General features: G+C 57.3%; 4 protein-coding genes across 4 annotated transcripts; all 4 read right to left on the reverse strand.

The window, feature by feature from the left end:
* Positions 1–3,137: 3,137 nt before the first annotated feature.
* LOC101914317 (avidin-like) lies at positions 3,138–9,235 on the reverse strand. The gene is made up of 4 exons (XM_055790761.1): positions 8,705–9,235; positions 4,084–4,294; positions 3,853–3,985; positions 3,138–3,431 (listed from the first exon to the last, which is right to left on the reverse strand). Exons 1-4 carry the CDS (start codon positions 8,774–8,776, stop codon positions 3,398–3,400), a joined length of 450 nt encoding a protein of 149 aa, XP_055646736.1. The 5' UTR covers positions 8,777–9,235; the 3' UTR covers positions 3,138–3,397.
* Positions 9,236–14,648: 5,413 nt separating this feature from the next.
* LOC106112090 (avidin-like) lies at positions 14,649–16,826 on the reverse strand. Its single transcript, XM_055790760.1, has 5 exons — positions 16,679–16,826; positions 15,696–15,815; positions 15,368–15,578; positions 14,906–15,026; positions 14,649–14,825 (listed from the first exon to the last, which is right to left on the reverse strand). The coding sequence occupies exons 1-5, from the start codon at positions 16,751–16,753 to the stop codon at positions 14,792–14,794; spliced, it is 561 nt and encodes a 186-aa protein (XP_055646735.1). The 5' UTR covers positions 16,754–16,826; the 3' UTR covers positions 14,649–14,791.
* A 2,881-nt stretch (positions 16,827–19,707) lies between these two features.
* Positions 19,708–22,277, reverse strand: LOC101916234 (avidin-like). The gene is made up of 4 exons (XM_005231527.4): positions 22,005–22,277; positions 21,556–21,766; positions 20,975–21,095; positions 19,708–20,905 (listed from the first exon to the last, which is right to left on the reverse strand). Exons 1-4 carry the CDS (start codon positions 22,248–22,250, stop codon positions 20,872–20,874), a joined length of 612 nt encoding a protein of 203 aa, XP_005231584.3. The 5' UTR covers positions 22,251–22,277; the 3' UTR covers positions 19,708–20,871.
* A 69-nt stretch (positions 22,278–22,346) lies between these two features.
* LOC101914493 (avidin-like) lies at positions 22,347–23,734 on the reverse strand. The gene is made up of 4 exons (XM_005231518.4): positions 23,578–23,734; positions 23,298–23,508; positions 22,791–22,911; positions 22,347–22,512 (listed from the first exon to the last, which is right to left on the reverse strand). Exons 1-4 carry the CDS (start codon positions 23,647–23,649, stop codon positions 22,467–22,469), a joined length of 450 nt encoding a protein of 149 aa, XP_005231575.2. The 5' UTR covers positions 23,650–23,734; the 3' UTR covers positions 22,347–22,466.
* Between the last annotated feature and the right edge of the window lie 1,638 nt (positions 23,735–25,372).

Here is a 25,372-nt window from a genome sequence, read left to right on the forward strand (position 1 = left end):
ACTAACAACACGTAAATAAATACTAATGATGCATGACTGTGTCTTCTATGGTCATTTTGGTGAGGGGCTGGGCTGCACAGTGGAGGCTAGAGGCTGTGCCAGAGGCTGGGAGCCTCGTGGGGGGGTAGGAACCCGAGGAAGGCTGAGGGATGATGGCTCTTGCAGCCTAATGAAAGGGAATGTGGGCTGCCATCCTTTCCCAAGGCTGCAGCCGTGTGGAGGGGCTTGTTGCAAACTTGCAGCATGCTTCAGGGTGGTTGCTCTGCTCTCACCCCCCTTCAAGGGTGCCAAAACCACTCTTGAACCACTTTTGGAGACAAGTGGCTGTTGTGAGCACCCAACACCCACGTGTGACCAAGCAGATAACGGAAGCAAGAGGCTTCCCCAGAAGGAAGTGTGAGGGGCTGGTGTCTGCCCCCATCGCTGCCGTTGTAACGGGGAGCTGCACAATTGCAGGAAGCGGAGCAGAGCCAGTGTAGTGCAACAGCCCCCTCGGCCGGGAGCCACGGGGGGGCCCTGGGTGCTGGGGGGCTGCTAAATCAGGGCTGGGCCCTGGGTTTGGTTGTGGTCACTGGGTCCCCTAGGGAGGCACTAGCAGACCCTGAGCTCAGCCTGCGGAGCCCAGCATGGGGTTTGGGGACCTTCAGCGAGGCGATAGGTGCAGGCAGCACCACGTTTGCAACCCACCCTGGAAGCAAAAGGTGCTTCTGCAGGTGAACAAGATATAAAATTGAACATTGTGTCTCTGCACCAGGAGGAGAGACAGCCAAGGGGTGGCTCACCCACAGCCCCTGTCTCAGGACAGGCAGCAGCATGCTTTTAACAGGATCAAGTCACAGCTCTGCCCTGGCCAGGGCAGGCAGCCCACTGGCATCCCCAGAGAACCTCTGGGCCTTTTTCCCCAGGAGGTGCGTGCAGTGGCAAGAAGGTCTATGACCCCGTCTTGATTTTCAGGGGGTTTTGTGCAATTCAGGGCTAGGGTGTGTCATTCCACTGATGTCACCTGGCATCCCTGGCCCAGCACTAATCAATACTATACCAGTCATCCAAAATAAGACATGGTGGTGTTACCAGTAAAGCAGGGAGCAGCCACTGGAGCTGGTGTTTGGCTGGGGGTGATGGGCTCAGCACTGTGCTCTGCAGCGGTCTGGCTTGCTTGGCCAAAGGTCAGGAGTGGAGACAGCTCAGACAGAGCAGGCAGGGAGCCAGGCAAACACAGTGGGATCCTCATCAAACGCAGCTGAACATGCTCCAGCTGCCAGATGCTGCGGGCACCAGCCAGCTCAGCCTTTCCACACAGAAAACTTGTGGCAGAGGCTGGGATATGACAGAGCCCAGAGCTGGTGCTGGTACCGCCCTGCGGACCTGTCTGCACTGGGAGCTTTAGGGTTGGTTGCTCCATGGTCTCAGCCCATGCTGGCCCAAGGCTGCTATTTTTCATGGCTTTCTGTGCTCTCATGCTGGTCCCACAGAAGGTGGCTCTAAGCCAGTGCAAGGAAGGAAGCCCAGCCTGGGCCTCACGCCTTGGGTTAAAGGGCAGTGATGATAAAAATGCCTGGAATGAGTCCTTCTGCCAAGGAGGCTCACACCTTGTTTCCATCAAGCAGAGGAGCAGGAGGTGCCTGGTATTTCTGCTACCCTCCTACCTCTCCTTGCTGCAGACTCTGCATGACATCTTTTTCCCTTGGATGCCACAGGCATCAGAGCACAGGCTGTGTGAGCACTGGCGCTGCTTGCATGCACGCACAACCCTGCACTCTGGTTAGCTTGGTGTTACAGCTTGACTTGGGGGTCAGTGTTATGGTCTGACTTAACAGTCAGTGTATGGTCCAGTTACAGCTTGCCCTCCCGGCTGTGTTCACTTTGTTATCCCCAAGGTCAGCCTGTCCTGCACTGATGTCCCCAGAGGAGTCTGTATCAGCAGCACAGGAGCATGCCAATAGACCAGAAATATGAGCCTTTCAGGGCAAAACATTCTGCTCAGTCCTTGGCAAGTCCCATATGGGTGTTGCCGAATGGAAACCCTCTCATTTTTTTGCTTAGTGACTCCTCAAGGGTTGGTGGTGCCATCTCCTTTCCAGAATAATGACACACTGAAAGTTACAAAATTATGAAACGAAATTTGCCTCCTATTGCCATGGAGGGCCTGGGCTGTATGGCCAGTACAAAACACTTCCTGATTACAGCTTTAAAGGAATCAGGTTTTCCCTTTTTTTTATAGGAGTCAGGGGTTTCTTGGAGACATGGGAATTTCAGTCGGTAAAGGTAAAGCATCTCCTCCTTTTCAAGGGAAAACTAAAACGCCGTGTTAGGATCCATCCTATTTTATCCACTAGCACCAGCTGCTGGATATCAGTGGAAACAGAAAAACTAGCAGAAGCCTGAGCGCCGGGTTAAAAATGCAACTGGGAACACCGCAATGGAACCACTGCCTCACCCCAGCTCCAGGAACCGGGCACCTCAGCTCCGTGGCTGCTGAGCCCCCATGGGAGCTGGTTGTGTCAGCACCACTTTGGCAAGTTGTCCGAGGCAGAAAGCGGAGAGGTTGGGCTGGGATGCCTGGAAAGAAAACCAAGCAGTGCCAGATGCGTCCTTCCCCTCTTCATACTCCCTGGCCATGCAGGGTGCAGAAGGGGCTTGGCAAAAGTCCCCCTCGTGTGCGTTGCTCAGGGATGTGGCTGTGCTGAGGGCTTTCTCTGTGAATGGGCTGTGTGGGAGCTTTCCCCACCCATGGGGCAGGAGGGCAGCTGGCAGCCAGCCACTGCAGTGCATCCGCTGGGGCTGGGAACGGGAAGCTGCTGGCTCTGCAAAAGCCATTTGTGGCCGCCCCGTGCATTTGGGCGCCCAAGAAACTTCCTTTGCTCTGCTCACACATGGAAGGCTCTGCCTGGAGCCTGGCCTGCCTGCAACCCTGGGATATGCTGCTCACAGCATCCCACCGAGGCTGTGCCTCATCCCGCTGCCTGGTTTGCCCCACACCCCTGGGGACATTTGGGAGGGAAGCCACGGGACAAGTCAACCACAGCACAGCAACAGGTTTGCAGATGCAATGCTGCTGTACACTGCCAAGGAGGGGACACGGGCAGCCCCCATCCCCAGGGACCCTGCTGTCTTCAGTGGTGCTGCAGGAAGCTCCCACAGGAGGGTGGCTGCAGGGCAAAACGAAGCCTGTGGGTTTGAGGCAGGACAGAAACGAGAGCCAAGCCCTGCATCCCCACAGAAACCCTTTATTTTGCACCTGGTGCCCAGCCTTCTCGCCAGACTGAACTTGCCTGGGAAAGCATGAACCTGTGGGCTGAGAGCTGCTGAGATGCAGCACGTCAGTGCAGGCAGAGCCTGGCTGGTGGAAGCGCAGTCTTCTTGTCGTCCTGAGCCTCCTGGATTTCTCCGCTTGCTGTTATTTTATCCGGGTGAAAACGCTGGTGCCAATCCTGCAGAAAACCCCAGATCACTGTGGTTCACCCACCCAAGGTCACCTATGCTGTGGTGGAACGTACAGAGGGGAAACCCACGAGGTGACACTGTGTTCCGCACTGGGTGCTGCGCGGGATGCCCCCGGCTCCGACACCCTCTAGTGGAGGCTGCACCGGGTGTGGGCATCGTGTTCTGCTCTCTCCCTGCTGGGAAGAGTGCAGGGGGAGTCCTGGGAGGGTTCGGCTGGGGCCAGACCCCATCCTCAGGTCACCCAGCCTGGGGCACATCACAGAGATGCTTCTCAGCCCCTGTTCATCACTGGTGACAAACATATTTCACCCTCCTGGCCCTGCCATGCCTCATTCCATGGGATTTCTCCCTTCTGCAGCCTGGGGTGTAGGAAAGCTTGACACGGAGTGGCTGGGAGCCAGTGCTCACCGGGTGGCTTTCCAGTCCTCGGCAGGGTTGTCAGCTGCCTCTCGCAGGAGCCACAGGGCATGGAGGGTCTCCTCCCCGTTGGTGCCCACGTAGCACTGGCCCAGGAAGACGGTTGTCTGTGCTGTATCTGAGTCTGGAAGGAACCGAGGTGTCACGAATCAGGGTGGAGAGGCATGATGCCTGCATCCCGCTGGCATCCCTGCTGCAGGGTGATGGCCCCCTCCTGCCTACCTTGGAGCTGCCAGTGCACAGTGAAGGAGAAGATGGGCTGCGAGATCTGCCCTGTGTCCTGCTGGGACCCCTTCAGTGGTGAGGTGAGGATTTCGGAGTTGTCAGCAACAGGCCCCGGCAAGTAGGAACCAGAGAAGCTGCCATCCTTGCTGAGGACGGATACAACCATCCGGCAGCCACCGTCACTCCGCCATGACCCAGACAGAAGGCACTGCAAGGCGAACACTGTGGCTTGGGGTGCTCTGCCAGGCAGAGGGGACATCCTGCTCCCGTCCCACCACCCTGGCTCTACCTGGGGATGCCTGCAGCGGTGATGGATGTGCCACAGATCCTGTGTGAAGCTGGTGCCACCTTGGCACAAGCATTACACCTGTGGCACTGATTGCCTTCAGCCCAGCTGCTGCTCTGGGCTGTAGCTGGTGACACCCAGGGGAGAGCGGGTCCTCCCCATGCTAAAGCAGAGGGTGCACGCTTGGTGGGAAAGCAGGGTTTCTCTGGGGCATGGCTCCGTTTGCCTGTCTCTGGATGGATTCCCACAGCGAGGAAGATCATTGCAGGAGCAGTCCCTCCCTCCCAGCCTCTTCACAGCTTCCCTCAGCACTGCATAGCGCTGGTCCCATCAGCTGGTCCAGGCGCCCAGCTGAGCACCGAAGCCTCAGCAGCAGCCTTTCGGGTCTAGCAGGGTGCCAGTGCCACGCCCCCATTGTCACCCACCCCCATACCTTCCTCTCCGCAGGGGTGACACACGCCACCAGGGCCAGGGTAAGGACCAGGGTGAGGGCACTGCTCCCCATGGCTGCGGGGCTGCGCAGCGCCCAGCACGGCTCGCTCCCGGCCCTGCGCCCTGGCCCCCTTTATAGGGCTGTAACCGGAGCCCCACAGGCACCCGGCTGGCAGCAGCAGCGGCAGAGTCGGTGGCCTGGTGGCAGGGTGCCCAGGACAGGCGAGGTGAGGAGGTCTCTGTGACCTGGGCAGTGCCGGAGGAACGCGGAGCCGAGCACGGCTGTGCAGAGGGGTGGAAGCGCAGGCTTTTTTAAAAGCCCTTATAGCAGCCTGGAAAGCATTAACTGCTTTCCTTTGGAATCCACCTCCTGTGCATGCAAGGCTGGAATTTATTACCTGTTTAAATGTTTAATCATATCCTGCTTTGCTGATGCCACTGCCTGACCAGGGTGTCACCCAGGTGGTGCCAGGAGGTTCCTGACAGAGGCAAGCTGCAGCGCTGCACCAGAGGGAAGGCTGGCCCTGCCTTCTTCTTTAGCAGGGACAACATTTTCCCAGCATCTTCTCGATATCAGCTGCTGATTTTGCTGCTTTTGCTTTTACAAGAGTTAGAGGAAGGAGTAACCACAGAGGGGCACTGGAGTCCAAGTGGTCGTGTTTGCCAAACACACCCAACATGCTAACGAGCCTTGTACTTGCACCTCTTCCTCGTATTTCCTGCACTTAGGGGCTTTGGATGTACAAAGCACAGCATGTACTGTCCCAGCGTTCCTCAGCTGCTTCTCTGCTCCCTGAGCGCCTGGAGCAGGGATGGGGCTGTGTGCAACCGAAAATTAAGGTAGGATTCAGCTGCATAAACACATGCTGTTTCCAGGACAGCAGCGTTGGGTCACTGGATGGCAGCAGGGCTGAGATGTGTGTACTGGGGGTGGGGGAGTCCCACCCTGCCGTGGCACTGCTCAGCTCCCACCATGAGTCCTAGCACACTCAGGGACCCCACTGCTGCTGCTGCTGCTCACCGCCTCTTCCTCCGGTCTGCATGGCCCCAGAGGCTGGGGTGAGTGGAGAGGCAACAACCCCTCTCCTGACACTTCATTTCCCCTTGTTGTCTTTTGAGTCCCAGACTCACAGGCTAATCATAGGGGTCTGATAAATACCCCCCGGGGGATCTCTTGCTCTTGCTCTGGATCCCGTGCTCCATTTCAGCCTGACACCAGCCCCTGCCTTTCTGCATTGTTTGGCAGGGACAAGCCGCCCTGTTTGAGGTGCCAGGGAGGTAGCAGCCACCACTCCACGTCACAGCACTGTGCACCCTCCTCACTGCAGCTGGGCCAGGCTTAATGAACTACATGGCTAGTGTGCTGGCATCCCCAGAGCTGGGTTATATTTGTAACAGTTCTGCAAGAGGCTTCATCTTCACCCATGGACCTGCCAAAAACTTTGTGGTGCAAGAGCTGACTAAGCTTGGCAGGTATCCACAGAGGCAAATAGAGTAGCCCTGCTGAAATGCAGTGGCAAAGAAGAATAAAATTCCTGGTTGTAACCCAGGAGGATGTGATGGGGTGGGATGGGATGGGATGGGGTGGGGTGGGGTGGGATGGGATGGGGTACAATGGGATATGATAGGATGGGGACTTTAACTGTTCACATTTTACTTCAGGTGCCATGCAGTGCAAGGGAAGTGCTTTACCAACGTCTCGCATCTACTGATGCTGTTAGCTTCATCACACAACCTGCAAAGCACAGAGCCCTGGGACTGGAAAAGTATCTGGTGGGAGTGAATATGAAGGCACTGCAAGGAAGGTAGCTAGATTTGGGATGCTGATGCCACCTATGCCACCAGCAGGCAAGTGGGGAGTGATGGTGCAGGGTAGAAGACTGAGTTAGGCTGAGGTGAGAAATGGGCCCATGGAGCTGGGTGGGCAGAATCAGGGAGGGATGCAGATGTCCCTGAGGAAGGGCCGTGGTGAGTCCTCACCTCTGCAGGGGTACCTATGGGGACTGAAGCTGCCTCAGGGAGCAAGGGCAGTTTTTTAGAAAAGAAGACCACAGCTGATGTGATTTTTAAGTTTTATTTTTATGTGAGAGGCTGGTTTTTCTTGCCTTGTGGGGCCCAGGCTGCAGCTGGAGCAAGATGTCATTCGGTGTGCAAACAGACATCCTCACAGGGTGGGAAGAAGCTCTGCAGGAGCTTTCCTTTCGGAGTGCGTTTGCGTGTAAAGATGTTTCTGCCCACCCTGTAGGAAACAGAGAGTTCTTGTGGGACAACCTGCAGACATTGCCCACTGAATGTGTCAGTGCCAGCAGGTGACAGGGATGTCCCTAAATACCCCCCAACTTGTCTCAGGCAGCTGCTGGATGCCTCTGGCCAGGGCAAGCCCCTTGCCAGGAGACATTAGCATCCCCACTGCAAACCCATGCTGGGGTGTTCCCACAGGTGGACCCCTCACCCAGGGGGATGCTTGTACTTAGGGGTCCTGAGGAGGGCCTCTCTGTGGGGCCACTGCCCCCCACATCCCCCTACTACCTTGTGGCTTTCCAGTCCTCCTCGAGGGACCCGACAGCTTCACGCAGCAGCCACATGGTGGTCAGCGTCTCCTTCCCACCTGTGTCCACAAAGCACTGCCCAGCGAAGGCGGTGGTGGCATCTGGGGGGAAGCATTTGGTGGGCGGGTGGTGGGAATGGCACCCACACTCACTGGCTGCTTCCCTCTCCCTGGGGTCCTCCTGGCTGCAGCTGTGTTCATGCTCCAATGGCCGCATGCCCACCCAGCCCATGCCAGGAGGATCCACCACCCACCCTGCCCATCCCCAGTGGCTCCCTTGAGTGAGACAGGCTCTGTGGCACCACATCCCCCATGCCTTCATGGGGTCCGGACCCACTGCAGTCACCTTGGGCTGCCCAGTTGGGATGGGTGCAAAGACACTGAGCAAGGAGGGGCTGCCCTGTGCAAGCCCAGGATTGCCCATTAGCCCCAGACTGGGCAGGTGCCGCTGCCACCCTCTGCTTAGCTGCACCAAAGCATCACCCAGCAGACCTCCCAGAGGAGGAAAAATCCTGCTGGTCGCCTGCACAGCTCCCAGTGCCCCCAAAATGCCATCCCCAGTTGTCCCAGTACTTACTGGAGAACTTGTCCCAGCGCACAGTGAAGGCAAAGGTGGGCCAGCCCCCTTCGCTAGGCTGCTGCTGGGCACCCTTCAGGGGGGAGGCGCAGGCACAGCCACCAGCGAGGGTGACCCGTGTGAGGTATCTCCCCTGGAAGTCCCCGTTGTCCCTCAAGACTGAAATCTCCATCAGTGAGTCCTGCTCATTCCTCCACAGCCCGCTGAGGTGACACTGAAGGGACACAGCCATGAGCCCTCTGACCCCACACACAGTGCAGAGGGGACCCCATCCTCCCACTGCCCCACAGCTGAAGCCACAAGCCCTGCTGTGAGCACAATTGTGGGGCAAGGCTCTCCTTGTCCCCGGTTTGGGGAGATGCTCCCCCAGGTGCTGCACGCTGCTGAGCGGGCAGTGCAACAAGAACAGCACATCCCAGCCCATCAGTGTGCGTGGTACACCCAGACGCAGACCCCATGGGAGGGGATGCCCTGCACACTGTTCCCTTCGGCATAGACCCTGTGGGAAGGGATGTCCCATGAATCATACCCCTGAGCCCAGGCTCCATGGGAGGGAATGACCTGTGCATGGTGCCCCTGTGGAAACAAAGCTTTGTGGAGGTGGTACCAGCTGGCTGGGGGTGACCCGGAGATATCCTGCCTGTTGCCTGGACCAGGTGCTTGGAAAGTTCTGCTTCTCCCAGCCTAAAATAGCATTTAAGAGAGAACCTCTGGCTGCCCACGCTGCCTCCCAGTGCCATATCTGCCACATCCCCATCATCACCTGTCCCCGTACCTTCCTCTCCGCAGGGGTGACACACGCCACCAGGGCCAGGGCAAGGACCAGGGTGAGGGCACTGCTCCCCATGGCTGCGGGGCTGCGCAGCACCCAGCACGGCTCGCTCCCGGCCCTGCGCCCTGGCCCCCTTTATAGGGCTGTAACCGGAGCCCCACAGGCACCCGGCTGGCAGCAGCAGCGGCAGAGTCGGTGGCCTGGTGGCAGGGTGCCCAGGACAGGCGAGGTGAGGAGGTCTCTGTGACCTGGGCAGTGCCAGAGGAACGCAGGGCTGAGCACGGCTGTGCAGAGGATGGAGGCACAGGGGTGATTTGCACATCCACTGCCCAAGAGGGTTCTGTGTCTGCCCACAGGAGTTCATCATCATGGCAGCCCCCTCCAGCATGACAAGCTTCTGCTGCTGTTTCTAAATTGTTTTTTCTCCTGACTGTGCTAGGCTTTCCCTGGGTCTGGGAGCCGCGGCTATCACTGCAGTGGGACCTCTGGGGCACCCTTGAATTAATCCCTCTTGTAAGTGAAGAAGAGCTTTTCTGGAAGATATATAGATATTAAAATTTACTTGCCTCCATGGGAGGGAATGCTCTGTGGATGGTGCCCCCGTGCACAGACCCCATGAGAGACAATGCCACATGCATGGTGCTTTGAGGCCAGGCAGGGTACAGCTCCACAAGAGAGCCTTCTCTGAGCCCTCCCAAGGAGTCCCTAATGGTACAAGGGACTGTACTGAAGATGTGGAGGTGGCTTGGTGTCCTCGGAGTGCCTGGCTCTTGCCCAGGGACACAGCACAGCCACCTCCTATAAGATATCTATCCAACCTGGTGAACATATCACTGCCAATGCTGCAGGGCACCTGGCTGTGTCCGGGTCAGGAGGGACCTCTCTGGCCTCTGCTCAGCACAGGGGATGAGCTTGTCTTTGAGAGTCCTTCAGAGGCACGTCTGCCCTGGCCTTGAAGACACCAGAAGGGCCATACTCCTCCTCCTTGGGGAGCAGGTTCTGGTGATGCTCATGTGCAAATTGCACTTCATTTTTAATTAAAAAATTACAGTAGCTGCCTTCGACTCCCATCGCAGGAACTTGCTCCAAAAGCCCTTGGGATCCTGGCACCACTCTCACTTTCTTGCTGCCAAGCCGGTTCCCAGCACCAGCATCCACCCTCAGGGCTCGGTGCTTCCTTGGGGTCTCCATACTGCAACCCATGGGTGCAGCCTTAGCACAGAACAGGGATGGAAAAGTGTCCTGCAGCCCTGCTCAGCCTGGGGCTCACCTGGTGGCTTTCCAGTCATCCTTGAAGCTGTCAGCCTCACCTTCCATGATCCACGTGGTCCTCAGTATTTCCTTCCTGTCGTCGTCCATGAAGCACTGGTCTGTAGAGTGATTTTTAAAGGATTGAGGGCATCTGTTACCATCGTCCAGGTTGGACAACCCAGGCCTGTTATTTGAAGCTGCAGAGCAACTTTAAATTGTCCTTGGAACAAGCAGGGTGAGACAGAAAACAAGCTACGCACAAAGAAGAAGCCAGGTGCAGAGCAAGTCCTGGGAACCCCAAAACCAACACACTCTGCTCAGCACACTCTGATCAGGCGCCTGCAGCATGCTCACCGATCAGCGACACGGACGCCCGCGTGACCAGAGACTTTTATCCAATCACCTGGGTGTAGAGCCGTGTGAGCGGTCGGTTTAAGTTATATATATGATCTGTTTGTTTAATAAAGTGAGCATGGCATGCAGCCTTATCGGTGTGATTGTCGTGACTTGGCCGACTCTCCTCGGGAGACCCTCTTCGCTGGTCCATGGAGACAGTGGTGGAGTTTGCAGCCCATGAAGGGGTGGGAGGTGGGAGAGGGCACTGGTGGGATGGGGCTTTTCTTCTTAGGCAGACAGCTTGCTAGTTTATGAGTGGGAAAGGCTGTTTGCAGGTGGGTGATGTTTCTCTCCCCTAGTACTGGGTGCAGGTCACTGGAAAGGTGTGGGATACACAGGACATGGGGGAATGAGCCCAACTGAGCCTGCATCTAGCTCTGCCCCACCTCATTCTGGGCAGGACCTGCTGGGACAAGAGCCAAAGATGGAGAACAGGAGACTGCATCAGCCATGCAGCTCTGGTGTTGGGGCTGAGGGAGCACCGGTGACACCACAGGAGGGCAGGGGACCATCAAGGACACCACAAGAAGGGCTGGGAAGCCCTGAGGACACTGTGGAGATGGGGAACCATTTGGGTCATCACAGGGGAAGGGAGGGGATCATCAAGGATACTGCAATGAAGAGCAGAACATCAGGAACACCACAGAGTGGGCAGGGGAGGTCTGAGGACACCGCAGGGAAGCTGGGAAAGAAGCACCTGAAAAGCTCCAGTTTATGGTGAAGCCAAAGGGACACAGCACAGAATAAAGCAGAGCTGGCTCTTCTGGTTTGAGCGGTGCTGGGACCCCTGCTGCGGTGACACCTGGATCTCATTTGTGGTGGCTGTCACAGCTGTGTGGTAGGAGCTGCTGAAGTCACCTCTTCCATTCACGGCCAGGATGGTCATGTTGGAGCCCAGGTCATTGATCCAGTGCCTGGTCTCAGCACCAGTGCTGCAGCACAGCCTGGGTGTGTGCAGGATGGCAGGAGCGGGCACCACCAGGAGCTGCAGTGGTGAAGGTAGGCAAGCCACAGGTCCCCCGTTCACCCAGGGCTATGTACTGCCAAATGTGATGAGCTTGGCCATGTGCTGGGGAGGCAGATTGCATCTGGGAAGCTGCCTCGGCTCCCAGTCAGCGCCAGGAGAGGCTGGGGACTTGGCCAAGGCACTCCTCCATCCTCAGGCTGCAGCCAGACATGAACCAAGGAGAGAAACAGAGGAGCAGAGGAGGGTGTGTGGTCCCTACCAAGGGGTTGGCACAACCACATGAACACAGTGGAGGGCCAAGAGCTATTAGACTTCATTTATAAGTCAAGTTAAAGGCTTGAAAATCAAATTTATTCGTTTGTCATCACTGCAGCATGGCTGCATACCAGGTTTGCCTGTGCACACACCCAAACTGACCAGCCATGGAGTCCCTGAGTGATCTGGGAACTCCGCAGCTCCATCTGTTTAGGTGGGACAACAGCCGGGCTGAAAGGGATGTTGGGCACTAAGATGTTCAGTGTTGAGACATAGAACAGTCCCTGCAGAAATGGAAGAGTAAAACGTTCTCCCACATGTAGGTAAGACATGTAAGTGCTGGAGAAGGGGTCTCCTCCATTCTAACAGTGACCAATTGTTTGAGGCATTTGGTCCCCTAGGTGAGCATTATCCCATGCCAAGATCCCAACAAATTAGGTTTTTTAACCAATATATTATGTGTGAGCACCTGTGCAACACAGACGCAGCAGCAGCTATATGGTGTGCATGATTGCAAGGTGCCTCCTGCCTCCTCCAGCTCCCCATGCCCTTGAAGGCACGCACTGTGCATGAATGAGCATGACCAAGCCTTGCCATGCAGCAGCAACAGCTGGTTTTCCTCCAAGCAGGAGGTCTGTAGTGAGGCTGAAGGGGACCCACTGCTCACCTTTGCCTTGCTGATGAGCCTGAGCTGGAAGGAGTCAATAGTGCCACATTTGTGGCTCAGAGAGGCAGCGCAGACACAAGCAGTGTGCAAACCACTGCGATCAGGTCTTGGAGCTGGGTAAAACCCAGTGCTGATGAATGCTCAACACGCACAGGGGCGCATCCTCAGCCACAGCCTCCCCCAGATGCCTGCAGGCACCCTGGCACACCATGTACTATCACCTGCTACTCCAAAACCATGATACTGGATGCATCACAGCCTTGCTGAGTGCCCTTGTGCAGGGATTAGCCTTGCAAACAGCTCTGTCAGCCCATGCCTGTTGCATTTCTCACTGGCACCAGGGCTACCTAGAGGGGGTTGCAGACTTCTCAAACCATGGTTAGCACTGCTGCCTTGCTGGAGCACCTTAAGGATGGCTGTACAGCCTCCTGGGAGCCCTGCCCTGGAGAAATGTTGACATGAAGGCAATAACAAAATCAGGAGGATGCATGCAGTAAGGTTGTGGGCTTAGCGGGATGCCCCACTGCTGAGCTGGACACACTTCAGGGTAAGAGCAGAGTCTTGTGGTCCTTCTGTCACCCTCTTTCCTAATTCTTTGGTTCCTGTGAAGCGGATAAAAGCCTGCACAGACCAAATGACACCATAGAAGGGGGGTGGTATAAAAGCATTCTGCTCAGAAAGGCTGTAAGAGAATCAAAAAAGCTGGAGAAATTCAAGGGAGGCACCGACAAGGAAATGGCAACATCAGTCCAGAAGCAGAAGATGGACCCAAGGGAGAAAAAAGTGAAAAGCAAACCACATGCAAGTCTGCAACAAGGTGGGCTAAGGCAGAGCAGGTGGAAAACTTGCTAAAGCCATGAATGCTGTTAGCACGAGATTTGCTAAACCAGGTGAGCCACAGAAGGTAGCAGCCCCACCAGCCAACTCCTGCCTTTATCCTGCTCACATCCCAGGCAGGGCACCAGTGCAGGGCGTGCAGCACCATCTGGGGTTATTTGGGGACTGAACCCCTTGAGGACCAAGTTTCAGATTCAGACCCTGTCACATCATGGATGTGAGTCTGATGCGTGGCCAGGGGACAAAAAAGCTCACCTGTTGAGTCGTGAGCTTTCTAAACTCCTTCTCAGAGGGGAATCTAAGTGTGGATAGTTCTAATCCTAGTCTCAGACTTGGTCAACAGTGTGGGTCTAAAGGGTTACATGTACAACCACTTATCAGTGTCAACATTTGGCTATCAGAGCCCTTTCAAGACCTTTCACTGAAACAGTTTCACAAGGTTGAAAAGACAGATGATCTGTTATGGTGACAGACAAATTCAGAATTGCCTTTGATAAATGCACTTACTGCAAAAATTGAACTCGGGTTGAGAGTTCAGTACTTGTGTTAACAATACTTTCCTGGGTAACATCCAACATAGCCAGAGGCACAAGTTTTGCCAAAGAGGCATCCCTGCCTGGGGGGGAGAAATCCAGGCTCATCGACCTGTCCAGTAGTTGGAGTTCTCGTCCTCAAAACAGAGGATTCTAAATGCCAGATTGATACTCATGGTGAGGTGGGACTGAGTTAATCATTGCGTGCCGACTGGCCCTCAGCAAGGATTGTCAGCTCTGGAAAACCAGTGGAGCCCGGTGGTTCAGCACAGAGTTGGGGATTTAGTACAGATATACAGGTGTTTGTCTTTACTGAAGCAACTCAAGACTGTGAACACCCCTCCTCACCCCAGGCATCACTCAGTGGATTTGAGTGTTAGGCAGCACCTGTCACTTTTGGTTTTGTGCATAAACATGTTCATCAAGTCAAACCACACTACTCCCTGCATACTCACAGGAACTTCTGTACAACAGCTGTGGTGTCCCACAGACTCAAGCTGGATTTCCTGGAAATCATTTGGTTTGGCTGAGTGGTGTGACTGAGGCAGCACCATCCCTGCTCATCACAGTAAGTCACAAAGCCAGAATTGCAGAGGGTTGGGCTGGAATTGCAGGACGTCTGATTTCCAGTAAATCACACACATTTCCCTAAGAAGAGTTTTGGGGCAGGATGTGCTGCAGCTACCAGTGCTGTCCTGCCAGTATGGAGCAGCCCTGGCTGCTTGCCAGGAATACGGACACAGCCGAGACTCTGCATCTGCCTGCCTTGGAGCTGGGGAGCTTTTTTGGGTACAGAAGGGCTCCCCAGCTTACCCTCCATCACATTGTGTAGCATTGAGCAGGGAAGAGCCAGTGCTGGCCCATGCTTGGTGTCAGAGGGTCACTTTGGGGACACACCATCCCATTTGGGCTGGAAAAGATGCTTTCCAGGGGCCAGACTCTTCCTGGAATAATGGGGTTAGAGCTTCAGCCCGTACCCACTGCAGTGCTTTACCCAGCTTCCCCAGGACATATCCACAGACTGCACAAGGTTGGGTTTAGAGGAAAAAAAATAATTTTATTTGGGTTTTGGGGACATCATTCAGAGCTGATAACAATCCCAAATGCTGATTAACACTGATGTTACTAAGTGATTTCCTGGTCTCCCAAGCCCAGCTGACTGGAGGTGGTTCTCTCTTCTCCTTTCAGCCCACGCGAGTGAAGGTGTTGTATCCAGTCCTGTAGGGAAGCAGAAGCCCCTTAGTGTCCAGCCAGCAGAGGGGCAGGATCCCAGTCAGGCTGGGTTTCCCTTGGCTCACCTGGTGGCTTTCCAGTTGCTGGGCAGGGAGTCGACCTTCTCCCGCAGCAGCCAGGAGGTCTGCAGGAGCTCTTCTCTACCATCTACAGCAAAGCACTGGCCCACAAAGACAGCTGTGGAGTCTGGGGGACCAGTAACTTAGCATCACAGTGGGACCCCAGCTGCTTTTGGGGCTTCAAAAGCACCGGTGGGTTTAATGTTCACAGAGCCCGTGTGGATCCCAATGTTTGCAGGGAAATGCTCTGTGGCAGGGATGCTACCAAAGCAACTCTTAATGTTGCCTAGCCCGACCAGTGTTTCAGGAGGTATCCTGCTGTCTGCAGAAACCATCCAGAGTGGGGAGAGATCAAGGAAGGACAGACTGGGGACAGGAGAGGGCACAGAGGGACTGGGGTGGGTGCTGGGACCTGCCTGAGCTCCCCTCCCCGTTCCAGAACCCTATCCAGGCACAGCAGCTACCAACCAGAAAACTTCTTCCAGTTGACAGTGAAGCCAAAGGTGCACTGCCCGTCCTCGTCCAAGTGCTGGGATCCAACAAGGGGGGACGGCTTGATGGGTTTCTGGGTGTTCGACACAGCGGTGTAGTACTCGCCGGAGAAGTTGCCCTGGTTGTCAACTGTGGACACATGCATCTTGGAGCCTAGGTCATTCTCCCACCAGCCGGTCAGGTTGCACTGCCAGGGGACAATCAGATGCGTCCCTGGGGGTTGCCTGCACACAGGCACTGCACTGCCCTGCAGGCTGAGCCCCCTGCTCACACCCCTCCTAATGACCACAGTGCTGGGACCCACCTTGCCATTCTTTGCGGGGTGTTTCTGCTTACGGTCCAGCCACCAGCTGGTGTTTGTTGCCTTTTCCTCATTCACATCAACCTTTCCCTCCTTGGGGATCTCAGCTGCCTGGCAGAGAAGCTTGGAAAAGAAGGAAAATAGGGGCAAGCTGTAGGTGATGGCAAGTGAAGTGTCTCTGGAGCCCCACAAGTGTTCACACACTCAGTTTTAAGAGACATGGTTTATAAAGTTTCTGCCATCTCAGCCATGGCAGGAGGGCCAAAAGCTGGAGTAAGCTGAGCAGAAGGGGAGAGGTGAAGAGCTAAAGGCAGGAGCCCCAGGCAGGCAGTAATACAGGCAGGACCCCTGCTCCAGCGCTGCCAGGTGAACAGTGCAACACCAGGACATGCCTACCCATGCCTGTGGGGACGTGTGCTGCGCTTGGCACCACTGTGTGGCACGAGTGGGGAGCCCACGGGGATGGGCAGGGCCCTCAGGTTCATCGTGAGCTCCTGCACAGCCAAGGAGGTGGCACAGCCAGAGCCCTGGAGCATCCCACCTGCAAGGCTCTGGCTCCAGCTCCAAGCACTGCCTGTCCCCTCCCACGCTGCACCTCCCCCTGCAGGGGCAAGCCACCCCCCTGGGGCAGGGTTTCGAGGTTATCCCTGCCCCAATACCCCTGCATGTCCCCAGGGATAGGGGTCCCCATACGCGCCCCTGCACCAGGGAAGAGATCCCCATGCACATCCCTGCCGGGGCACGCACAACCCCGGAGCATCCCCGCCCCCCCGCCGACCACCCCCCTCGGCAGGAGCTCCCATCAGTGTACCCCCTGGAGCAAGGTGTCTTCATGCTGTCGGGGATTCCTCCCGCGGGTGCGCCTCCCGAGCGTGCCCCTCCCCGGACCCCGGGACCCCCACGCGTGCCCATGCCGATTCCCCCGGGGAGCGAGTGTCCCACGCGTGTCCCCCCGCAGGAGCCCCCACGCACGGCCCCGCTGTCACCTGCTGCCCCGCCGCGGCCGCGGCCAGGGCCGCCCCGACGGGCAGGGCGAGGGTACGGAGAGCGCGGCGGCGCATCGGGCTGCGGCGGTGAAACCGAATGTGGCCCCGGCAGGGGCTCCTTTATAGCCCGGCCCGGCCCCGCCGCTGCCTCCTGGAAACTCCTGGGCGGCACCGGCGAGAGAGACCGGCAGCGGGGCGAGGACGGGGAGGGGGATGGTGATGGGGAAGGGGCGAGGACAGGGAGGGGGATGGAGATGGGGAAGGGGGGAGGACGGGGAGGGGGATGGAGATGGGGAAGGGGGAGGATGGGGAGGGGGATGGAGATGGGGAAGGGGGGACGATGGGGAGGGGGATGGAGATGGGGAAGGGGGGAGAACGGGGAGAGGGATGGAGACGAGGAAGAGGCAAGGACAGGGAGGGGGATGGAGATGGGGAAGGGGGGAGGACGGGGAGGGGGATGGAGATGGGGAAGGGGGAGGATGGGGAGGGGGATGGAGGTGGAGGGAGGACGGGGAGGGGGATGGAGATGGGGAAGGGGGGACGATGGGGAGGGGGATGGGGATGGAGGGAGGACGGGGAGGGGGATGGAGATGGGGAAGGGGGGAGAACGGGGAGAGGGATGGAGACGGGGAAGAGGCAAGGACAGGGAGGGGGATGGAGATGGGGAAGGGGGGAGGACGGGGAGGGGGATGGAGATGGAAGGAGGACAGGGAGGGGGATGGAGATGGGGAAGGGGGGACGATGGGCAGGGAGGTAGACATGGGGGTGAGGTTGCAGATAGGGTAGGGGAATGGGAACTTGGAGATGTGGACAGGCATGGGCATGGGGATGGGAACTGGAACGGGGATGGAGACAGGGACAAGGATGTAGGAGGGGTTTGCCTGGGGCTGACCACTGACATGGCTCATCCTGAGGGTCCCTGCCCCAGGTCTGTTGGCTGAGGGCTGTGCCTGGGCTTTACTCCTGCCCTACAGGAACCCCTGCACCACAAACCACATCCCGGTCATTGCAGGGTATGGCCAGAAGGATGAGGAGTCATGAGGGCAGGGCACAGGTATAGGTGCAGGGATGGGTGGTGATCTGCAGTGGCTTTAGGGGTCTGGCAGATGAAGGAAGTGAACCTGCCCCAACAGCCACCGGAAAACCCCAGGGCCCTGCAGGTGGGAGGTGGGCAGCCGTGGTCAGATGTACCAGATGAGATCAAAAAGCCAGTGAACATCGGGGCAGGATCGGGCCGGGATGGGCACTTGCAGCAGGGCAGCAGGACAGCTGCTGAAGCACCAAAGACAGGACATGGGAAGTGGGGGTGGGGTGGAGGAAGTTTGGGGCAGCTGAGAATCATGGTTTAGGCAAGGTGGTGGTGGCAGGGACACTGTCACTGCTGGCTTCCTGGAAACCCTGTTGTTTTGGTTTCTGTTTCACTGCTCAGCTAGCAGGCTGCTTACGTCATCTGTCCCCTGGCTGCTCTCTTAGTAAACTACAAGAGCTGCTTGCTTAAGGCAAACAGCAAGAGACAGAATTCACAGCTGAGGGGCTGGTGAAAGGACAGAAATTAAGCCTTACTCTCGGCCCTGGATGCGGTCGGGACCTTCTCGGGCTCCTACCACACTGCTGTGGCAGCTACCGACAAGCAGATCCTGGTGTCACCCCTGCAAGGCTCCCAGCAGCACACGAGTGCCAAGGGGCATCCCACCTTCGGCTTTACCGTGCAGTGGCAGTTCGCAGGTACAGCAATACCCGGGGCAGGCAGCCGTCCCCAGCCCATGCTGGGAGTGGGGTGCCCGTGGCCCATCCCCCATACCCTCTGGGGCACCCAGAGAAGCCCTGGCTGCGGCCACAGACCAGCTGCACGCACTCACCCCTGCCGTGGGATGTGGTGGGGCAGGACCGGCTGGGTGTCTGTCCCTCTGGGACAGGTCGGGGTGCGTCTGTCTGTCTGCCCAAGGGACATGGCAGGGGCGATGCCCATCTGTCTGTCCAGGTGACGCGGAAGCAACCTATCTGGGCAGTGTGGCAGGGAGTGCTGTCGGGCGGGCTGTCTGTCTCTCTGTCTGTCCAGGGCATGTGGTGGAGGGTGGCTGTTTGTCTGTCTGCCTGGATCAGATGGCCCAGGTTCCCCTGCCTGGAGGCGCAGAATGAACTGCAAGAGCCACTGTCTTAGAAAACTGCAAGAGACCGGGAATTTGCAGCTGGGGGAGTGGGTGATGAAAGGACAGAAATGAAGCCTTATCCCCATTCCTATGTGGTTCTTGGTGGCCTCGAGTCGTCCCCCCCACCCGCCGTGGGCTCTGCCTGCCAGGGCTCCCAGCCTCATTCTCCCACTCCCACTGAGGTTCTGAGGCTTTAACCTCGTAGACCATTTGGAGAAGCATTTGGGGACCCACTCACAGTGCTGGTGACAGCCACAGCTGGCATTTTGGGAGAGTGAGCATGAGAATGAGCCCAGCGTGGTCTGGGCACTGCCAACAATGCCAGTGTGCAACAGGGCTGAACTGAGAGGCTGGGTGTGGAAGGCAGGGATGAGGATGAGGGTGCAGCAGTAAAGATGACGGTGTAGGGGTAAGGATGATGATGCAGGGCTGAATGTGAGGATGCAGGCATAAAGCCAAGAATGCAGGGGTGAGGATGAGGATGCAGGGGTGGCTTTTGATCAAAAGCTGGACTGCCAGGTACATCAACCAGTTGGGCTTGGCCAGTAAGGGCGTAGCCTGGGCAGGCTCTGGTCTGTGCAGCCTCTGGGAGCCAGGGAGGCATGGGCTGAGAGTAGCCCCAGAGCCCAGCAGGGAAGGAGAGAGGGGAGCAGAGGCTGAGGAAGAATGGGGAAGGGCAGACACACTGTGAGAGGAAGAGGATGGTGTACACGCTCTGACACTTTCCCAGAGCACTGTGTGCTTGCTGTCCCAAAGTCCCTGCTCTATCTGACAGTGCCTTCCCCCAGCAACCCTGCAGCCCCCAGGCAGCCCCCTCCCTTGAGCCCTTCACACCTCTCCCTGCTCATGTGGCTTCTCCCCAGGGGTGCTCAGGGGAACCTGAGTTGGTAACTGTGCATTAAGATTAGGGAACTTGTGAGTTAGAAACTTCATGAATTGCTGAAGTGGCGAATTAGTGAGTTAGGGGGTTAGATGTGCAAATGACATTGTGCCCTTGTTTGATGTGCACGTTTTCTTTTGCTGCTGAGTTGGTAAAATAAAGTTTAGTGTACAGGCAATGTTGTTCTGTGAATTTGAGCACTGGATAGGAAACTTACCCTGTTCCACCCTCTGGCTAGTTGGGTGACAGACAGTTAGTGGGAAATACATGCATATGTGCATATATACAGTGCAAATCTACATATATATACATATATACAGATACAGTATCTGGCCTTAGCTACTCAGTCTGCCCAGTAGCTGCCCCTAGAGCCCCAGGTGCCTCCCCTGGTCCCTCCAGTATCCAACCTAGACTTTGGACCACCCCAACACCCCAGGCTCCCAGCTCGTGACCGTGGTCCCCTCTGGGGGGGATGGCACCCAGTCCTCTCCCTAGGACTGAGCACCCCCCACAAAGCAGTGGCTGGAAATTGAGTTTAATGGGAAGACAGGGTGGACTGGGGTGCAGAGATGCAGGATGAGGCAAGGTGAGCGTGCTGGCTTGCCTGCACGCAGCCTTCATTCACTCTGACCCCTGACCATGGGGCATCCTGCTGCTCCACACCAGAGATGCTGCCTGGGGTCACCCACCACAGGGCCCCTGTGGATGCCCCAAACAGGTGCCTAGGCAAGAAGGTACCTGGCAAGGCCTGAAGCCATGGTCAGAAAACAGCATTACCCAGCTGCTCTCCTTCTCTTGTCCCCCATCCTTCTCAGACCCCCAAAACACCACCTTGCCCTCCCCCAGCCACAACACATACCCACCTTGCTCTGACCAAAGCCACAGAGGGGCTTCTTGCACCCCAGGGACACATGGGGCACAGCTCTCTGCCAGGCAGAGGAAGGTTTATTCAGATCCATGTGGAGGGGCAACAAGCTTTAGGAAGGGGGGCTCTGCCAGCAGTCTGCTGGGAGGCACTGGGAGGAAGCAGGGCAAGGCGAGACTCTGTTTCCCAGTCACGCTGCTAGGAACAGGTGGGAGCCCAGCCTGGGACATGGGCAGGAGAGAGCCTCGGAGATGCAGATGGGACATCAGGGTGCAGGCAGCTCGGGTCTCTGTTCCCATCACTTGATGCGGGTGAAGATGGAGGTGCCGACCCTGCGAGGAATCCATGTCAGCGGGAGGGGAGGGAGGGCTGCAGGGTGCTGTGGCAGGGGCAGGGCTCACCTGGTGGCTTTCCAGGCATCCTTGCGGGATGGGACCTCTTCCTGCAGGAGCCATGTGGTCTCCAGTGTCTCCTTCCCACGGCGGTCCACAAAGCACTGACCGACAAAGACGGTGGTGGAGTCTGGTAGGGTTCAGAGTGAAGGGGGCTCAGAGCCTGCGCCTCCAGGCAGGGGAATCTGGGCCTGGGCCACCTCATCCAGGCAGACAGACAAACAGCCACCCTCCACCACATGCCCTGGACAGACAGAGAGACAGAGAGACAGACAGACAGCCCGCCCGACAGCCCTCCCTGCCACACTGCCCAGATAGGTTGCTTCCACATCACCTGGACAGACAGATGGGCATCGCCCCTGCCATGTCCCTTGGGCAGACAGACAGACGCACCCCGACCTGTCCCAGAGGGACAGACACCCAGCCGGTCCTGCCCCACCACATCCCACGGCAGGGGTGAGTGCGTGCAGCTGGTCTGTGGCCGCAGCCAGGGCTTCTCTGGGTGCCCCAGAGGGTATGGGGGATGGGCCACGGGCACCCCACTCCCAGCATGGGCTGGGGATGGCTGCCTGCCCCGGGTATTGCTGTACCTGCGAACTGCCACTGCACGGTAAAGCCGAAGGTGGGATGCCCCTTGGCACTCGTGTGCTGCTGGGAGCCTTGCAGGGGTGACACCAGGATCTGCTTGTCGGTAGCTGCCACAGCAGTGTGGTAGGAGCCCGAGAAGGTCCCAACCGCATCCAGGGCTGAGAGGGTCATGTTGGAGCCCAGCTCATTCCTCCACAGGCCCTGCAGGTTGCACTGGGGACAGGGGGCTTGTGTCGGTGTCTTGGGCAGCGCCAAGCCACAGCCCCCCTCCAGCTTGCCTACACAGTGAGATGCATGCCCTGTATGTCTGAGGCTGGCATGGCCCCTCTGTATGGCAGCTGGGACGAGTGGCATGGGCATCGGCTTCGCCAGCACCTCTCCCTCCTGTGGTAGGGCAAAGCAGGGCAGTGCAAAGCTGGGAGTTTTGCACCCACCCCCTGGCTGCCCTTACCTTTCTGGTGGCAGCGGCGCAGGAGCTAAGCAGGACCAGGGTGAGCAGGAGGCAGCAGCTGGGGCTCCCCATGGTGGCAGCGAGGGCGGCGGTGGCTGTGCCCGGTGCCCCGGCTCCGGCTGCACTGCTGCCCTGCACCTGCTCGGCCTCTTTTGTAGCAGAGGGGGCTGCAGCCAGGCAGCAGCCGCCCATGCTGGGCCTCTTGCCAAGGGTCACCCCAGTGGGAGACGGGCCACCGGCCACCATGCCAGACTGAGCAGGGTCCTGTTTTCCTGGGCAAGGTGGGGGGCCTGAGGGAGCGCAGCTGGGGCCGGGGGGGGACACAACACGACAAGAGACATGTTTGGACGTTTGCAGCAAAGCTTTATTGAGAGAAGTGGGAGTGTGTGGGTGGGAGTGTGGGGGTGGGTGGGAGCATCCCTCGGCGCTGCCACTGGCCTGGGACCCCTCACACTGCCACCCTCACTCCTTCTGGGACTGCAGGCGGGTGAAGACATTGATGCCGACCCTGCAGGGACAGGGAAGGAGGAGATGTAAGGGTGGGAAATGCAGCCCTGCACGAGACAAACGCACCTTCCCAGTGCCAAATACCCACCCAGCCCCGTCCCTCTCCCCACCCCCCAACATTTGCACCTTGGTGGGACCCCCAGGGAGGCCATGCACCCCCTCCTCAGTCCCACACTGGCAGCAGCTCTGCCAAGCACGGAGCACCACGGGCTGGGAGAGCCCTGGCCTCCCCAGGGAAGTGCAGGGGACCTGGGCAGGGCAAGGGGCAAGTGGGCCCACCTGGTGGCTTTCCAGTCATCATTGATGTTGTCCACACGTGACCGCAGGAGCCACATGGTCTTCAGAGTCTCCTTTCCCTCCTTGTCCACAAAGCACTGGCCCGTGAAGACAGTGACAGAGTCTGTGGGGAGCAGGCAGGAGATGGAGGGGAGCATGGCCAGGGTGGCAGGTCAGCACTAAGCTGTGGCCCTGCAGCCTGTCCCAGCACAGGGGACAGTAGACCTGGGCTGTGCTTGTCCTCTGGGGACAGTGGTGATGGGGAAAGCAGGCAGGAGGGATTAGAGAGCTTGGGGTCTCGCATGGAGATGGGCAGACAGCAGCAGGCTCCAGCTCCTGGTGCATCCTGTGTGCCCTGGGACTGGGAGGGGACACCAGCCAAAGACCTCCAGGGTCAAAGATGGGGGAGCATCAGAGACACCACAGGGGAAGGCAGGGGATCATCAAGGACACTGCAGGGGAGGGCAGGGGAAATCTGGGGACACCACAGGGAAGCTGAGAAAGGAGAACCTGAAAAGCTCCAGTTGACGGTGAAGCCGAAGGTGGGCTGGCTCTTCTGGTTTGAGCGGTGCTGGGACCCCTGCAGCGGTGACACCTGGATCTCATTTGTGGTGGCTGTCACAGCTGTGTGGTAGGAGCCACTGAAGTCACCTCTTCCATTCACGGCCAGGATGGTCATGTTGGAGCCCAGGTCATTGATCCAGTGTCCAGTCAGCACACACTGGAGCAGAGGGAACTCAGTATCGGTGCCACAGCACCCCTGCCCTGTGAATCCCAGCCCTGCACTTACCTTTTTTGCAGACAGACTGGGAGCCACCAGTGCCAGGCTGAAGAGCAAGAGGAAGGCTGTTGCTTGCAGCATCCCTGCAGCAGACAGACAGCTGGCGTACCCAGGGATGTGGTCCTTTCAGGTCTCTGCTGATGTGCCTGCTCCCTTGCCTTTTTATTAGTCAGGTCTGTGGGTGGCAGCCGTGGCCAGGGTGTTGTGCAATCTGGGTGTTTCTGAATTGGCAGTTCCCAGCAATACGAGAGGTTGGTTGCAGGCAGATATTCCTAGAAGCGTCTGCTGAAATAGTCCCTGCTCACACTTCCATAGCACCTCACAGGGAGCCCCTGTCTCCTGCAAGTCAATGACTTCCAGGACAGATGCCCAGCTGGGGAAAACCCCTCTCAGAAGCTGTTTTCCCTTCTGTTACCCATTTGCCATCCATGGTTGTGCCCAGGGTGTATAGGGTTGCCAAAGACCCTTAATTCCAATGCACTCCAGGATCGGCTACAGCACATGGCCTCACCCTGCTTCTCCTCACGAAGCATCTTCATGCAAACCCCACCACCACTGCGCTCCCTTTGAGGCTTTGCTTTGTCCCCCTCCACAGTTCTGAAGCAGCTACAGATCAGGCTACAAAGCACCTGATCTTCTTGTGAACAGGGCTGGCGTGAAGGTTTGCTGCTGTTTTTACAAACTGGCTTTTGTTGGAAGGAAATTGTTTTATGAAAAACCAAACATTCTCCAAATACCTTGGATGTTACATTTTAGTGCTGACAAAAACTGTATTTACACAGGGATTCTTAAATAACTCTTAAGTACATATTTATATAACTCTCCTTACGTTATAGTTGCTGGCTGGGGAAGCTGAAGTGGCTCATTTCACACTGGACTTTCTCACCCATTCCTCAATGATTTTCAAGGCAGTTACCTAAAATATGTGCGTCTTAATTCCCCCAGTCACGACAGCAAGAGCTGATGGAGGCCTATTCACCAACAAAAGCGCCTTTTCTTGAAAAGGAGACAACTCTCTGTACCACCTCAGAAATACTTCCCAAATTTTGCTTTCCCTTTGATCTCACATTTGAGCTCCTTTTTCTCTCCCATGGTAAAATTCATCACTACCCAGGCTGGGGAGCATTGCATTTCTGCTGACAGCATCTCAACACCACCCTCCCCTCTCTGCAGGAGCCCCACGGCCCTCTTGCGCCCCTGCCCACATGAGCTCCCTGGCCAGAGAGCTGGCTGCCTGTGGGAAATTTCTGCCCCAGTATTTGCTTCCCTCTGTTTTATAAATTAACTGCATGACAAGGTAGGTTGTCCCACAGAGCTGCTGGGTTTTTTGGCTGTTTTTTCAGCAAGCAGGTGCTGCCTGGAGCATGGCTGAAGTTTGTGATAATGAGCACAGTTCTTCTGGGAAGGTTGCAGGGGGCAGGAGGGGCAGCCACCACCCCCCTTGCCATCACCCTCTGTCCATCACCCCTTTTCTATCACTGCCTTGCCACCATCCCCTTGCCATCCCCTTGGTCTGCCAAGCTCCTGCACGGACTCCATGGCCATAGGGATGGGCAACACAAGGTCTCCATGCTGGCACTGCTGCTGATCGCAGCCCACAACATATTTACAGCCATAGGCTTATTTTAGCATCACAAAAAAATATTGGTGCTGTCTGGAGCTGAGGTATCTCTGTGGGGTTTGCATCCTCCAAAGGGCAATGAGTGAAGTGGCTCAGGGCTGGCAATCATTACCATGGCTAAATCTTGCAATGCTGTTCTTGAGCCCTAGCACAGCAGGGAGTGGGCAAGGGCAAATGGGCAGG

Source organism: Falco peregrinus, chromosome Z (assembly GCF_023634155.1).
Source record: "Falco peregrinus isolate bFalPer1 chromosome Z, bFalPer1.pri, whole genome shotgun sequence".
Lineage (NCBI taxonomy): Eukaryota > Metazoa > Chordata > Aves > Falconiformes > Falconidae > Falco > Falco peregrinus.

Coding starts and splice junctions, on each gene's coding strand:
- LOC101914317 (XM_055790761.1), bottom strand. CDS start 8,776: ATGGGGAGCAGTGCCCTCACCCTGGTCCTTGCCCTGGCCCTGGTGGCG. Junction 3,986..4,083: donor TGTGCACTGGCAGCTCCAAG/GTAGGCAGGAGG, acceptor GGTTCCTTCCAG/ACTCAGATACAGCACAGACA. Junction 3,432..3,852: donor GAGGACTGGAAAGCCACCCG/GTGAGCACTGGC, acceptor GGTTTTCTGCAG/GATTGGCACCAGCGTTTTCA.
- LOC106112090 (XM_055790760.1), bottom strand. CDS start 16,753: ATGCGCCGCCGCGCTCTCCGTACCCTCGCCCTGCCCGTCGGGGCGGCC. Junction 15,579..15,695: donor ACCCCGCAAAGAATGGCAAG/GTGGGTCCCAGC, acceptor GTCCCCTGGCAG/TGCAACCTGACCGGCTGGTG. Junction 14,826..14,905: donor AGCAACTGGAAAGCCACCAG/GTGAGCCAAGGG, acceptor GCTTCCCTACAG/GACTGGATACAACACCTTCA.
- LOC101916234 (XM_005231527.4), bottom strand. CDS start 22,250: ATGGTGGCCGGTGGCCCGTCTCCCACTGGGGTGACCCTTGGCAAGAGG. Junction 21,767..22,004: donor GCGCCGCTGCCACCAGAAAG/GTAAGGGCAGCC, acceptor CCCTGTCCCCAG/TGCAACCTGCAGGGCCTGTG. Junction 21,096..21,555: donor CGTGCAGTGGCAGTTCGCAG/GTACAGCAATAC, acceptor GAACCCTACCAG/ACTCCACCACCGTCTTTGTC.
- LOC101914493 (XM_005231518.4), bottom strand. CDS start 23,649: ATGCTGCAAGCAACAGCCTTCCTCTTGCTCTTCAGCCTGGCACTGGTG. Junction 23,509..23,577: donor CCAGTCTGTCTGCAAAAAAG/GTAAGTGCAGGG, acceptor CCTCTGCTCCAG/TGTGTGCTGACTGGACACTG. Junction 22,513..22,790: donor GATGACTGGAAAGCCACCAG/GTGGGCCCACTT, acceptor CTGTCCCTGCAG/GGTCGGCATCAATGTCTTCA.